At 32.3% G+C, this 16253-nt stretch overlaps 3 protein-coding genes across 3 annotated transcripts; 2 read left to right on the top strand and 1 right to left on the bottom strand.

Annotated features, from left to right (window-relative positions):
• Positions 1-98: 98 nt before the first annotated feature.
• mRpL1 (mitochondrial ribosomal protein L1) lies at positions 99-2438 on the bottom strand. Its single transcript, XM_013308626.1, has 8 exons — positions 2341-2438; positions 2191-2240; positions 1953-2083; positions 1638-1851; positions 1261-1428; positions 785-1018; positions 433-530; positions 99-296 (listed from the first exon to the last, which is right to left on the bottom strand). Exons 1-8 carry the CDS (start codon positions 2357-2359, stop codon positions 164-166), a joined length of 1047 nt encoding a protein of 348 aa, XP_013164080.1. The 5' UTR covers positions 2360-2438; the 3' UTR covers positions 99-163.
• A 267-nt stretch (positions 2439-2705) lies between these two features.
• On the top strand, positions 2706-7997 carry LOC106115280 (uncharacterized). Its single transcript, XM_013308625.1, has 11 exons — positions 2706-3624; positions 3846-3979; positions 4081-4210; positions 4840-5005; positions 5216-5396; positions 5619-5736; positions 5913-6033; positions 6124-6243; positions 6554-6842; positions 7067-7184; positions 7459-7997. Exons 1-11 carry the CDS (start codon positions 2851-2853, stop codon positions 7711-7713), a joined length of 2406 nt encoding a protein of 801 aa, XP_013164079.1. The 5' UTR covers positions 2706-2850; the 3' UTR covers positions 7714-7997.
• A 2030-nt stretch (positions 7998-10027) lies between these two features.
• On the top strand, positions 10028-15276 carry Mpc1 (mitochondrial pyruvate carrier). Its single transcript, XM_013308674.1, has 4 exons — positions 10028-10224; positions 10453-10525; positions 10665-10765; positions 14660-15276. The coding sequence occupies exons 2-4, from the start codon at positions 10458-10460 to the stop codon at positions 14833-14835; spliced, it is 345 nt and encodes a 114-aa protein (XP_013164128.1). The 5' UTR covers positions 10028-10224; positions 10453-10457; the 3' UTR covers positions 14836-15276.
• The last annotated feature ends 977 nt before the right edge of the window (positions 15277-16253 follow it).

The following is a 16253-nucleotide window of genomic DNA, read 5'->3' on the forward strand; positions in this document are numbered from 1 at the left end:
GATCATTTGACGTTTAATAAACCATTCATCATCAAAAAAGTTGCGTTCTAAAACAAATCTTAGATGGGGTTATAAATAAAAAAAAACATTTACATCTAGATCTATATTTATTACAAATTATTTTGATTACTGTACGATATTCACATAAATAAACATTTAATTACTAAGCAGTCGCCGCCACAGCTTCACCTTCATCGTCACTGTCTTCTTGAACTTCTTTGGACAAGGTGCGGTCAACGTGAACAAATGGATCTATTTTTAAAACTTCCGTCGATGGTGGGCTCACGATAAAACATCTGTCAATAAAAATCATATTTTATGACATGATTTAGAAAATTACATAAATTTTCGGATTTTGCTTAAGTACTACTTAACAATATTGTAAGTAATGTTTTAAGGTTTTATGATCAATTTTGATAAAAAAAAAATTACCTTGTAATAAAAAGTCCATCTCTCTTCGGCCTCGCAGACTGGACATCTTTGAGTAAAGCATCAATATTTTCAGCAACTTGTTTAGCTTCCATATTTAACTGAAAGAAATTCACTTACATAATTACTCCACAGATAAAGACGAGGGGAGAGGAAGCAGTCTTTCTGTTGTTTCCAGTCCTTTAATAAAAACCATAGACAATTTTAATTGACTGGTTGATGCTGATGATGATATTGTAAAATAGTGTTTAATCAATAAACAATTTTTTAATCTATAAAACAGATAAATCTTCTGTAATAAAGAACTACCAACCTAGAAATAGATTTAGATATGTAATTTTTTTTTGTTTCTTACCCTCCCAACTGGTACTTCCACTGAGCCAAAATTCTCTTGCGTTTCATCCTTGGTCACTCTATACTGAATACCAGCTGAAAATTTCTTGACTAAATCACAGATATTTGGATCTAGTGTACCATTACGAACATTAGGGAACCGCCGCTTCATGAGGCCACGGATTGGTACCAATTCAGTTATCATACTAGGGTGAGCAATCACAAAATCATAATCGGCTAGTTTTACTTCACCATCCTGAAACCAAATATAAGTTTTAGATAATTCATTGAAGTAAACTGTTCTACCAGAGATTCTAAGTTTCTCTTATTGAAGACCATTTCAAAATGTTACCAGTTTTATAGATATGTTCTTCTTCAACTTTGGGAACCCTTAAATTTATTTCTCACCAGTCATGAAGGTAACGGTCATGGAAAAGTTTGATTAAAAAAACTTCTTTGCTCAAAATTCTTTTTTAGACATAGACTAAGACATCTCACCTGTATTTTCTTAACAATTTCATTGGCACCAACAGTAGTGGCTCCTGCTTCTAATGCTTGCTTTATAAGTTCTGGACCTTTGCAGAATGCCAGGATAGTACGCTCTTCATCCCGAGGGAACGAGTGAGGCAATAGAGTCAGACGTGTAAAGGAGTCCATATAACGATTCTATAAAAAAAACAAATGACTAGACTGCTTGGATTTCATGTAAGCAAAACATTTTATTTTAAACACTAACTTGAACATACTTTTAATTACTCTTCATACTTTCAAACAAGATTTATAGTATTATAGATTAGTAATTAATATTATTTTCTTAGTTGGCAGATGTTCACAATTAAATTAAATATTTTATGTTTATGTAAATTGATATTTACCTTTTTAACTGCTTCCATATTCATTTCAACCTTAGCAAATACTAAAGCATCAGGGAGATTGTACATTGTGGGGTGGTGAGTCTCCTGGTGAGCTTTGACTGCATCTTCAGCAGTGTACACAACCCAACGGTAATAACGCATCGGGAACACATTGTCATTGGAGACTCTTTTATAGCTGTCATCTAAATGCTTGTTAATAGTGGCCTTGGAGGCCCTGTATACAGAATAAATTGTTTTAAATTGAATGGTATTAGTAAAATTACATGAACAAAATAAATTTTGTATTTTTGTTGAATAAATATACAGCAAACATACTTATCTTTCTTTCTTTGATTATGAGGAATGAATCCAACTTTAGTGATTTCAACTTTCACTTTCTTTGCCCGGGCTTTGGCTCTGGTACCTTTACGTGCAGCGTAAAATAATGTAGAAGTATGTATTGTCCTCTAAAAGTATTAAAATATATTTGGTCATACAAAAAGGCAAATTCTCGACTTTAAGATGGTACAGTGGTATGCTGTTATGTATTAAGCTTCAAAATTACGATACTAACCAAATTAGCCGTATTTGGGCCATATATTGATAAATTGTTAAAAAGCGTTCCTGGAATAAAGAAAATGATGTTAAATTTTTTTGGTTTATTGGTATATATTCGTATGAACTTTTAGAAAGAAACAGAACGGAATATAAAAATATTACTGACGAATTAATGTCCCGGCCATTGAATTAAGGAATCTAAATTTCCTGCAAAAACAAGAAATTAAATATTTTAAATAAGAGGTTATACCATAGACATCTATTTAATTTTACTATTTGACATTTGTTGTTTGTTGGTTTCGTTTAAGAATAATTTTTTTTTTCATTTTTTTGATAAAATTGTTATTCAATTATAGGCTGCTCTATTTGTGTTACCGCTATGTTAAGTTTATGGCTTTGGTATGTCCAAGTTTGGAAATTAGTAATCAGTTTAAAATATTTTTAAAATCTCCAAAGGAAAATATTGACTCGATTTGCGTTGTACGATTTTGATACCTTTGCTCCGTTGCTAGGACGATGCTTATGAGCTATAAAATTCTCTGTGGTCATCACTCAAACTTGAAAACAAACGTCTGCGGACATGTACAAAATCCAATATGATAAATAACTGAAACAAATGTCGTGTAATAAGATATTAAACCTATTTTGATAATAGTGTGATAGCACGTAAGTAAAAATGGAGATAGTCAATTCTCTGTTATTAGCGATTTCGCTTTGTGTTTTATTATGGGGTGTGGCCGGTCAGTATGAATGGCAGCTCCGAGATGCTGTCGATGAAATACGTGAAAAGATCGACAAAGTCACGGCCGATAACTGCTACATATCCCATTTGGATGACCTTTATCTCCCGGAGAATTCAGTATCACATCATCCCGATGTGAAAGAAATTAATATTAACCCGGTTTTCCCCAACCGTACGGCGATGTTGCATTTACACAACATGGCCATGAATAGAGCATTTTTCTGGAGTTACATTCTACAGTCTCGGTTTATAAGACCGGCTATAAATGACACATATGATCCGGGAATGATGTATTACTTCTTATCATCGGTTGCGGACGTCGCTGCAAACCCGTATATAAATGCCAGTTCCATATATTTTTCACCTAATACTTCCTACACTTCGTCGTACCGTGGCTTCTTCAACAAAACATTGCCAAGATTTGCACCGAGAGCCTTCAGAGCTGATGATTTCAATGATCCAGTACATCTACAGAAAATTTCTACATTGAATACATTCCATGTGCTGGATTTGGGAGCATTTGAGCCAGATAGTTTATCGAAAGATTACAGCTCAGATTATTATCGGACTAATGAATGGTACTTCAAATGGTTGCCTGACAAAGTAGATAAACGTCATGATACAAAGACTACATACCAAGTTGAGATCAGATACGCTAATAATACAAATGAGACTTTTACATTCCATGGACCACCTGGAAATGATGAGGTTTGTCAATTTAAGTTGTATCCTTTATCCAATTTTTGTTTGCATTGTATTTATCAATCAAAATATCAAAAAAATTGTTCATCTATTCAGTGATAAACACATTTTATACATACTTGTGTTCTCTATAATATAGAGATAGACTTTGTTGATTCATTATTCAACCTAATTGTTTTACTACCAAATCCATGTTAATCTTACACAAACACTTCTTATTTTTGCAGATCCAGGGACCGGTGAATTGGACACGTCCATACTTTGATTGTGGACGTCTCAACAAATGGTTGGTGGGAGCTGTGTCTCCCGTAGCAGATATTTATCCTAGACACACGCAATTCAGACATATTGAATTTCCAACGTAAGTACATAATACATAAATATTATAACAGTATCCTTAGTGGATATATATTGGTAGAATTTTTTGGTCTTCCGTAGTTCTTAGTAGTATGTTTTGTATAGGTATACTGCAGCTGTTGTTATGGAAATGGACTTTGATCGAATAGATATAAACCAATGTAATGTAAGTCTGGGGAATGATCGACCGAATCGCTTTGCTGGGACAGCACGATGTAAATTAGAAACAACAGAAGTAAGTTAAAATGTTTATTATAAAAATTGTTAACACTTGCTGTTTATTTCTCCAAGATTTCTATATTTACCTACTGCAATATTTCTTCATTCCCCACCTTTTTGCTCAATTGGTATACTAATCCTACACTAAATATTTTATTTATTTACTCTTAATGTTATCATAATACATAACAAAAAAGACAATTAACTAATTTACAAAGCAAGGGCGGCCTTATCGCTACAAGCGATCTCTTCCAGGCAACCCAGTGGGACAGGAAAGAATAACATAGATAGAGGGGTATAACATATAAATATCAGGATATGTCAAGAATAAATAAATAAGAGCAAGAATTATTAAAAATATATATATACTAGTTACATATAGATATACTAAACAAATTAAGCAACATAAATATACAATATACATGAATACACTAATCTATGAATACAAATATATAAATTATAGGAAAGCAGAAAAATAAGCTTAGCAAAAGGCTTTATTTAGAAGAATACTTATTAGTGTTTTTTATTTTCTTTTATTTATAGTTAAAAGGTCACCATTATGTTAATAAGATTCGCTTTTTTCTCCAACTTAAAGCAATAATAAAGCATTATATTGGTGATATTTAATTCACCTTATGTTGCCAGTGTGAGCCACTGCATGGATGGGGGTTCCGTCGCGGCGGTTACCAGTGTCGCTGCCGACCGGGATACCGTCTGCCTAGCATCGTGCGCCGTCCTTACCTTGGCGAGATAATTGAGCGAGCCACCTCTGATCAGTACTATAATAATTTCGATTGTAAGGAAATTGGATGTAAGTTAATTTTATTTTAAATTTTAAACTATATTCATCAAGTATTAATAATTTAACTTCTAATTAAGCATATCCCACGGGAACCCTACATATTTCTGGGATCAAAATTTATGAGCAAGAAAATAGAAAAAAAAGGACAATTTCTAGGATCACCTCAAACACCTCTTTTATTATATCACATTCTAAACTCATAAATTTACTTATTTTTAGGGATCCAAAAGCTGCCTGTAAAATGGGAAAAAGCTCATCCATTTATCCGCGCGCTGTACGCGGACCGTTACTACGAGTACGTGAACGCGAGTAGTGGTGCTGATGCGCTGCACACGGAGAGAATCAATGTCTTTGAAGTACTCAACTTTATTAGAGGAGTACAACCACATAATTGTTCCAAGTAAGTGCGGTTAAAGCAAAGTTCTCACATTTAGGTTCAATAAAGTTCTCAAATGTATTCAATATTTTTACGATTAACATTTATTTAGTACTAAAATATTGTTTGTAGTATCGAAAAAAATCACTAGGTTTTTAGACAAAGCTGAAAATAAGATAATTTGATTATAGTTTTACTGCCATCATTTATTTACTTAGGTAAAAAGTATTGTCATGTTTATTTCAGATACAAACCAACAGACTTGTTCCTGAACGGTGATATAGCTTTTGGCGCGCCGGAGCAGTTCGAGAACCAAGCTAAGATGGCTGTGCGTCTCGCTAACTTTATTAGTGCTTTCCTACAGGTTTGTAGCGTAGCTATATTTTTTAAATATACTTGTATAGAGCTATATTCCTACAAAATCGAAATGAATTAGATTTGGTTAAAAGAGGAAAGACACACAAATGGTCTCTTTTTCTTTTGGATTGTTGTTTCATAACTTTTTTTCGCTTTAATTTCTTAATTTGACTATTTCTTCAGGTGTCAGACCCATATGAAATCTTCAGTGGAACCCGTGTAGCGGACAGACCTCTAACTGAAGACCAGATGATAGGCGAGACCCTGGCTATCATTCTCGGTGACTCCAAGATCTGGTCTGCAGGTAAATTATACTATTTTACATCGGTTTTACATTAGGTACGTTTATAAATGAATTAAGTGGAAGGCTAAATGTTAAAAAACATGTCTGCAGGCACATACTGGGACAGAAACAAGTTTACAAACAGAACTTACTTTGCACCGTTCGCCTACAAGACTGAGCTCAACACAAGGAAGTATAAATTAGAAGATCTAGCGAGGTTGAACAAGACTGGTTAGTTACTTTAAACATTTATTTACTAGTTTTAAATCTATTTTTAATTTGATTTTTTACTAAAATATATATAAAATCATACTTGTGTTATAAATGCGAATGTTCGAATAGATGGATGGATGGGTGGATGTTGTTTGGAGGTATCTCCAGAACTGCTGAATGGATTCCGCTTAAATTTGGCATAGATGTAGAACATAGTTTGGAAGAACACATAGGATATTAAGTTTTTTATTATTCGTCGCGGACGGAGTCGCAGGCTACAGCTAGTATTTCATGATTGTCAAAATTTCTTATTTTTCTTAATTCACAGAGGATGTCTACACAAATAAGCAATGGTTCCAATTCTTGAAACAAAGATGGTCGACAAACTTTGATAATTTGGAGAAATTTTTCCTCAAAATGAAGTTAAGAGATGATGAACTCGGAGTGCATCTGCGGCAATATGAAAAGTATCCTACATTTTATAGAGCAGCTAATATAAAGCACGGTCACTGGACGCAGCCTTATTATGATTGCGATGGACCTTTGAAGCAATGGGTTGTGACGTACGCCTCGCCTTTCTTCGGATGGGATAATGTTAAAGTTAAATTGGAATTCAAGTAAGTATAAATTAAGTTATAGCTATTTAGAGAAATCCAGATTGATTTTAAGTTCTTTATTTGATGTTGTATGGTTGAAAATTTCTAGAAATTATTGAACTTTAAACTGTGTCAATTTGAAGTTAAAACAACGGATTGACAATTTATTTTTGTTTAAATACTGTAACTTAATTTTGGTGTTGGTCCTTCGTAAGTCGGATATAAAGCATTGTTACGTTTCCCAGGGGCGTGGTGGCTGTGACGATGTCCCTGATGGCGCTGGACATCAACCAGTGCCCCGACAAGTACTACGTGCCCAATGCATTCAAAGGTACTGATAAATGCGACAGGAGATCTTCTTATGTAAGTACTTATGAATATATCATGAAAAATAATTTTTTTATATAAGAATTTACGTATCTTTTATTTATTGTTATGTAAATTTCGGTTAATGTTACTAATGCGAGTTTAACTTTCTTTGTTATTTCTGATTCATTACAGAGAACAGAAAAGAATACCCTATATTTAATTGTCCCATGAACTCCTCTTCATTAAGAACATGAATACATGAAATTGTAATCAATGTTTAGTTTTATTATATATATTCTTAATTCCTAATTATTGTTACTATTTACAGTGTGTTCCTATCCTGGGTCGTGGGTTCGAAGCTGGCGGCTACAAATGTGAATGCTTACAAGGATTCGAATATCCATTCGAAGACCTCACAACTTACTATGATGGACAAATAGTGGAGGCGGAATTCCAGAATATAATATCGGATAAAGAAACTCGTATAGATATGTTTAAATGCAGACTGGCCGGTGCAGCTGCTATACAGAGCAGTTTTGTTATAATTATAGCCGTGGTGGCGCTAGTGTTCAAGCTCAGATAATACCAGTGTTGCCAGTGTCTTTTTGGTAAATAAAACCAAAGAGGTTCAAATAATTTTAATCTCATATGGATGATGACATATTATGTACCTTATATACAATTATAGTACATACAGGAGTGTATTTCTTAAATTATATAAACCTTTGTCACGAAAAAAACGTAATTCTAAGTTGAAAGGTTAAAGCTCAAAATGTAATGTTACGATATTAACTCCGTTGATTGGTTTACATGTTAGTTAGAAATTGGGGATTAACCATTGGTTTCTGAGACCATCTCTGTATCAAACCCTTGACCAAACAGAGATAATATGCTTTACATTGAGATTTTAGTCTCAGTAACCCATGGTTAGTTTAACTAAGTGACACGACTTAATTTTTACAAATCACAATTTTTAAAACATATTTTAAATCAATTTACGTACATTCCGTTTTTAACGTAGAATATAATAGAATAGTAGTTCATATCAACAAAGACCTTGTAAACGCAAGTTATTCTCAATATTGTGACATAAAAATATGCCAATTTCTTTTATGTATTTGCAGTGGAAGCCGACCGTTAAAATTATCAATCTTTATTTCTTTATGTTTCTACACATTTTGTAAATATTATACTTTAAATTTCATTACTCAATATCCTTACGTTAGCTAAGTATAAATAAATATATAAACTTCAGTGATTTCAAGGCATCTATTCGAATAGTTATCAAGATTTATTTTTATTTTTTGACTGTGTTAATGCATTTTGAATCTCTTTTTAAATAGGTTATATTTTTAATGTTTCTTTTGTGTTAATAAGACAATTTTTACTGCAGCAGTAAATTAAAACTGTTATAAAAATCTTTATGTCACTTCTAACAATTTAATTATTTGTGTTTTGTTTATAAATAATCTGTTTCCATACCAAGTGATTTTTAAATATCTCTTGACATAATTTACAGTTTTTTTTAAAAACAGAATCGTGTATTTTTTTCTAAATTCATATTATAAGTGGGAGGCACCTTACTTTATATAAGGTCTGGTGTTAACTAGCTTTAGATTAAAAAATCATATTGATATTTTAACTAATATTTCTAATATTAACATCAGGGATTATTTGTATGTCACTTATTAACATGTAATTATATATGTGTGTGTACATAAGCAATACATATCAAATGTTCGCGCAGCGTTTTCATATCTAAAAAGTGCAAATTTAATGAAATTACATTTATTTTTTTTAATAATTTTATTTGATAAGGATATGTAAAAAGTTAGGCCGTGTTCACACTAAATACTAAGCAACACAACTCACCTTGTATTTTTTAATGTTATAGTTATTTTTTTGTGGCCGGAAATGAATGATTTCTCTTTTGTATTACTAATTATTACGTTGGTAATATCGATCTTTTTGTTACTTTTTACTTGTAGCTTTAGTGTGAACACGGCATTATATTATTTGTAATCCTTTTATTTTTCATGTTAAGTTAATTTTTAACTCCAATAGTAAATATTACTTATATTTAAAAGACTTAAGTACCGTCCATTTTTAGTGCCTTTTATATTTTTGTGTATGAATAAAGTTTTTTTTAGTAAATTGATTTTTTATTTTATCCAGCATTGTATGCTGCGTCGCCACTGAAAAAGAGTACAAAAAGGTTATAATGTAAAGCTAAATAGAGATAATACCTTATTGAATGTTAACTTTCGAGTACATTACCTAAAGTTTTCTACATGAGATTATTTAGAAGTAATTTGACTATTTATATTATCTTGATCTCGAAAATATTTACATCTCACCTATAGTTTTGGATGACAACGGCGCGAAGATAAAGTAGTCCTCCCACTAATCCGAAGTATAAAATTATATAAAGCAGCATATAAATTATAACCAGCATACGAAGTAAACCCATTTTGTTTAGGTACTTAACATGGCAATAAAATAAAGGGATTACTATTTGTAACGGTTTATTTTAAAATTCATCCATAACGGTGAGTATTGTTTTGTGATATGATTTTGAATTGTTGATAACGAAGTGTCAAGTATTTAGATAAACAGATAATAAACATTCGATTTTATTGAACGACTTTATTTAAAAAATTTAGATAATGAATTAAAGAAATATTTTCATACGAGCTCACACCAAAAATATTCTTAAAGTATATTTATTGAGAGTTATATTTAAAAGTTTATTTGAAACAAAGTGTAAATATCGTAAATCGTAACATTGCCTAACATTTGACGTTTACGTTATCAATAAATTCAGTTTTGACAGGTTATAATAAAATTATTATCATTTTAACTGTAAATTCAAGCATGAATATGTTAACTTATTGATGACCTTCTTTAACTACACTAATAATTTTTGATACATTTTTACACGCCAATACAAAATATTAGTGTTTAATATTTTTTGGTTATCACTTTTATCAGTTGACAGTGACATTGGTTGGTTCACTAGTAAAAAAGTTGAGTAGACGTAGCAGTTTTTCTGCTTAAATAAAATATTTAAGATCAAACGTTTGGAGGAATAGAGGCAAGTCCTGCTAATATTTCTAATTTATTAAACAATTTTCATTCAAGTTTTATTCATATGACTAGGTTGAAAGGTTTAGACCTTGACATGATCTGTTATAACACAACTCGTAATTCCTTGAATTTAAATATACAGTTATCATTTAACATTGAAAATATTAGGTCTACAACCATATCTTGGAAATTTAAAAACTGTAAACATTTTTTTATATTTTTGTATTTTTTTCAGTAATAATGGGTTCGCTAGTGAAAAAACTATTTGACCAGCTCAAGAGCAAGGAATTTAGGGAATATTTGATGAGGTTAGTTACTAATAAAAATAAACAGCATTTCAGTTACCACACTGAAAGCCAGAGAAGAAAGAAAGAAAGAAAAATATACATGCAACTTTTTAAAGCCTTTGAAACAGTTTGAATGTTAAAGTAACAATCCATTTTTCAGTACCCACTTCTGGGGCCCCGTAGCAAACTGGGGTATACCACTGGCAGCAATCGCAGACACACGGAAAGATCCTGTCTTCATAAGTGGCAAAATGACACTTGGTATGTTAAAATGAATCATATATTCCTATTTATTAACATTATATAATTTAATAGTTAATCTATAGTAATAAACAGATTGACTACCATATATTATGCTATTAATAAATTAAAGATAAGATAAGGGCCTATTCACTGGTGAGGACTTTGATTTGTGGACAATATTTGACACATATTGATTTTCTTACATTTTTTTATTAAAAACAATAATGCTATATTTTTCTGAAATTTAATCCCTATATTGCTAACTTTTTTTTATATGGAAGAAGGAGGCAAATGAGCATCAAATCGCCTAATCTTGTTTAGGCTCCGAGTTTTGCTCTGTTAATTTATGTTATCAATTTCATTTTTTATAATTAAATTAACCCCCATCACAACCTTGACTTAAACTAAAAGTATTTGAACATGGATGTAACTTTACACTTACATATCTTACTAATATTATAAATGCGAATGTTGAATGCATGGAAGGGTGGATGTTTGTTATAAGATATCTCCAAAATGGTTTAACCGATCTCAATGAAATGTGATAAAGCTATAGAACACAGTCTGGAAATACAAATAGGCTACTAATTAAGTTCATACAAAATCAGACGGAGTTGCATGCAACAGATGCTCAATTATAAATTAGCAGTGGTATCATGATCTTAAATTATTCAAACTTTCGTGAGACATTATGCCGCGTCCTCGAAATAATACCAGTACCACTCATCCTGATGAAGGGCCCCCGATGGGCTCGAAACTAGTTGGTGCCGCCACCGGACAAATATACATCAGTGTTTAGCCGTGTTTATATATCATTTTAGTATAATGATCTTGTTTACAATTTAATATCTCTGTCTATTCTAACCCTTGATTAAGAAACCCTGGTATTATAATCAAAGATAGTAATGTTTCTATGTCATGTTGGCATAATATGTTAGATATGATTCAAGTTTGTTGAACACCTCGGCTTTCCTACTGCTTGTTTGCTCCCTTATCTTATAAAAAACCTTTATACAGTTTCTATGACCTTACAAACAATATTAACTTTAATATAAAGTCTCTCATCGTTTTGAAAATCATAGAAATATCGAGAAATATTTGTGACTTCACAAAATTTTTCTTATTTTTTTTTTCATATCAAAAAATAGCGAAGTGACCGTTGCCCATAGACATACGCAATTGCATATGCGTTGCCTACCTTCAATCGAAGGAGGAGAGGATGCACAGAAGGAAAACATTTCCATGCATCCTTTCACCCCGAAAATCCGCTTCCACACCCCTTCCTTTCCTTATAAGAAAAAGGGTGGGAAGGGAAAGAGGACTAAATTAGGCCTCCGGGACGCACACTCATCAGACGAAACGTGGAATTACTTCCACTTGACGCCTGTCTTCTGTGTGGTCGTGGTATTTCACCGGGTGAACCGAGCCAATTCGTGCGAAGATGTTAAAGTGGGCTCTACCACTGTTAATTCACATTTTGTCACTCTTATGATGCCACTATGTATCATTTGGACGAGTTATCTAACAGAAGTCTATTTAAAAAGCGTATCATTTATATGAATAACAAGACTAAATATATGGTTTTAAACTATTTTAGTGTTTTGTATATGTATTCTTCATACAAAATACTCTTGTGTTCATTGTAATACTGTAACTTTTGTATATCTTATCATTTTATAGCCGCTCTTAAAATACTTTCAGATTTATGATAAGATTGTATAGTCTGTCTAGATTTGTTAGTAGTAAATAACACAATTTACAGTGGTAGAGCACGCTTTAACATCTTCGCACGAATTGGCCCGGTTCGCCCGGTGAAATACCACTACCACACAGAAGACAGACGTCAAGTGGAAGCAATTCCGCGTTTCGTCTGATGAGTGTGCGTCCCGGAGGCCTAATTTAGTCCTCTTTCCCTTCCCACCCTTTTTTTTATAAGGAAAGGATGGGGTGTGGAAGCGGATTTTCCGGGTGAGAGGAGGCATGTAAAGGGATTTTTTTTGTGTCTCCTCTCCTACGTCGATTGAAAGTAGGCAACGCATACGCAGTTGCGTATGTCTATGGGCAACGGTCACTTCGCTATTTCAGGTGGCCGCTCGCTCGTTTGTCACCTTATGATATATAAAAAAAAATTAACAGTTGGAATGTCAATTTCATATTTAACAACAAGTAATAGCCTAGCATAGTATCATGAATTATAATAATTTCGTGACATAGCATAAAGTATATTATCATTTCTATATATTTGAAACGTAACATTATCTTGTAGACATATTTATCAATGCACGGACTGAATTCAAAGACTATACGACGAATCTAATATATCTTAATTATGCCTTCCAGCCTCTCAGAGGCAAAATTATTACAGTTAAAATAATATTCTATACGAGACTGTATTAGAGTGACATTGAATGCTTTTAAACTCTTATATAAAAATCTCGAGTCACAATTTTCGTTCCCATAGTCCTCCGAAACGGCTTGACCGATTCTCATGAAATTTTGTGAGCATATTGAGTAGGTCTGAGAATCGGCCAAAATCTATTTTTAATCCTGCGCGGACGGAGTCGCGGGCGAAAGCTTTGTATAAAATATTTATTCAATAATTTAAGTTGGTTTGAACAAAGATGAGCATAATAGCAACTAGATACGTGTTAAAAACTATTTTGGTATAAATCAGATTAGATTTTCAGATGGCCGCTCGCTCGTTTGCTACTTTATGATATAAAAAAAAGATTAACTTCTTTTAAATCATATGTTACGCATGTACGTTGTCATAGTTGGGTCCCTTCCAGTCTATTTTATTCGTATTCTTTGGACAAACGACAACAGTTCGTAATGTTATGTAAATTGTATTAACCAGAGCACTAACAAGGTAAAAGACATAATATTGTACTTTGTAAACGATAAATAATATACCAACTACATTTATTTGTGTCAATGTAATAATCAGTTCTTAGTACAATGTAGAAGTACAGTCAGCTGTAAATAATGTATACATTTACATATCTTCAGAAAATTGTATACTTCTTAGGTTTCAAATATATGTATACACGTATTCGTTCGTGTGCTTCCTAATGCTTACTAATGACGATTACGCGCATCCGTATTTATACAAGTTTGTAAAGTTTTGTAAATGTTTAAATATTTATGCAGCTGACTGTACATTACTAGTATCGCGTACTCTTTTATATCAAGACAACAAAATTGAGATAGCTATATGTTTTTGTTTGCTACTGCCGAAAGATTTCAATGTACGAATATTTGTTCGACCAACATTTCCCTCTGTTGAGGGGTTTAAAAAAGTTTGTTGAAAATCGCCAGTGTTATACGTAGAACATATAGGTTTTAACAATTAAATCTATTTCAATCATATACCAAAGGTCTTTTGTTCTATACCCATATAGGTTTATCCGCTCCGTTCGCTTTGCAAATGCAATAGACAATAGAGAAGGAAAATCCTGTCGCTAGAGAGTTGTCATTAATGAAATGGGTTAGAAAAAAAACATTTCTAGTCAAGCATTAAAATTAAAAAATCCCTTTCTATTCGGTTTAATCGTTTATAGTATTTTTTTAAGGGAACAAACGGCTTACTAGTTTAAGCAATGAATACGCAGTTCTTGAAAACGTGTCTAATAAAATAAAATAAGAATTGTATGAAGTAATATAATAAATAGGAAAGGTTTGTATTTTTGTGTGTTACGAAAAAAAAAACGAATGGAACAATTTTAAAAACTCTTTTTTTCGTTAGAAATCTACATTATTACTGAGTGAGACTAAAATATCTACCCATGCGAAACGGTATGGACCGCTAGTCTTAAAATAATAGGTTCACTAAAATCAATATCCGTAAATTTTTGTTGCAATCTTTGCCGCACTTTTCTTTTAACTACCAGTTTATGTATTCTTTGTCCTCAGCTCTGACGCTATATTCTCTGATGTTCATGAGGTTCGCGTGGCGAGTGAAGCCGAGGAACATGCTACTGTTCGCCTGCCACTTCACCAACGAATGCGCTCAAATAACACAGGGAGTGAGGTTCGTCAACTACCATTACATACAGGGTGGAGAGAAGAAGGAAGATCTCAAGAAATAAACTCACAATTAGACAATTTTAGAACTTATCTTAGGGTCTGTTTACATGGGCGATAGTTTCTAGTACAAAATATTAAAATACATACATAGGGAATTGCGGATTTCATAAAATATCTTTAAAGGGACAATTAGTACAAAATATTTAGGTTAACATAAGTCGGGATTTACGACTAACTCGTAAAATGGGTTGGATTCTTTTGAATACATATCAATGTTAGTCGTTTTTGAGATGATCTATGGTTAGTTTGAGGTTAGGCTAGCCAAAATGCCGCTTAAAATGCTCTTGTGTCCTTAAACTTTGTCAAGTGTCAAAAAGATATGTAGTATGTTGTAGTTCTTTGTTATGGTTTTCGTGACTGAACGGACCTAATGACGAATAACGAATTTATGTATGAGTCAAAGAATAGAGCAGCGTTATAGAGTCAAAACTGTTTAATTGCAATTTATTGGTAGGCACAGTTTATATCCGTAGATCAAAGAGTAAAGTATGAGAACGAATTAACTAAGTTCAAGTTAAGACAACGCCTAAATACTTAAGCCTTTTTTACTAGTGAAAAAAACACTTGGATATTGTAATTTCGCCCGTGTATATCAGTCCTTATTTGCGGTGCTTACCTCTGCGTAGAATGTACACAGTAGTATATGTAGTCAATGGTTGTATGGACGCCTCGGCCACAACTGAATGTGTGGGTACTTGTAGAAATAATTATACGTTGACAGTTAACTGATGTATCGTATAAGAAAAAAATGTGCTTAAAACCACTTTAGTAATAGAGATAAATTTTTTAATAGGAACATTGTGTAAAGTGATTTTTTGAGTTACCAAATATTATTGTCTAACTACCCTCCTAATATTTTATCTGCCAATTTAAACTTCATTTTCAATGTGACTTGTAATTATTCATTTTTGGGGGTCTATCACGAATATTTGCGATGTGCGTTTTCGTAACATCATCGAAAAAAGATGTGAGAATTTTTATGAGAATTGTACTTGTACTTTACGCATTGTACAAATCTAATGCAAATTTTGTCGATGACGTTACGAATACTTTCTCGCAAATGTTCGTGCTAGGACCTCTGAACGGATAAATCATTAATGAAAACTATTATAATAATGACTAATTTTGACATGTTTTCTATGTATTAAGATATTTGTTCAAATATTTTACAAAACAATAGAACTTTTTAACTTATTACTTTGATATCGACTATTATACTTTATCATGTTTTTTTTCGATTCTTGCCACATTATGAACATCTGAGGTTTATATATTAATAAAACTTACGTCATGTCGCATAAAATCTGTGGAATTTACCGTCTTGAGTTGTGGTCGCTCTTTAGTCTATGGCGTCGTAGTTATTGTAAATAAGTATATTTTTCGAATATTTATTGAATTGAATATACCCCGTTATTGATCT

Source organism: Papilio xuthus, unplaced genomic scaffold (genome assembly GCF_000836235.2).
Source record: "Papilio xuthus unplaced genomic scaffold, Pxut_1.1 DF827870.1, whole genome shotgun sequence".
NCBI classification, from domain to species: domain Eukaryota; kingdom Metazoa; phylum Arthropoda; class Insecta; order Lepidoptera; family Papilionidae; genus Papilio; species Papilio xuthus.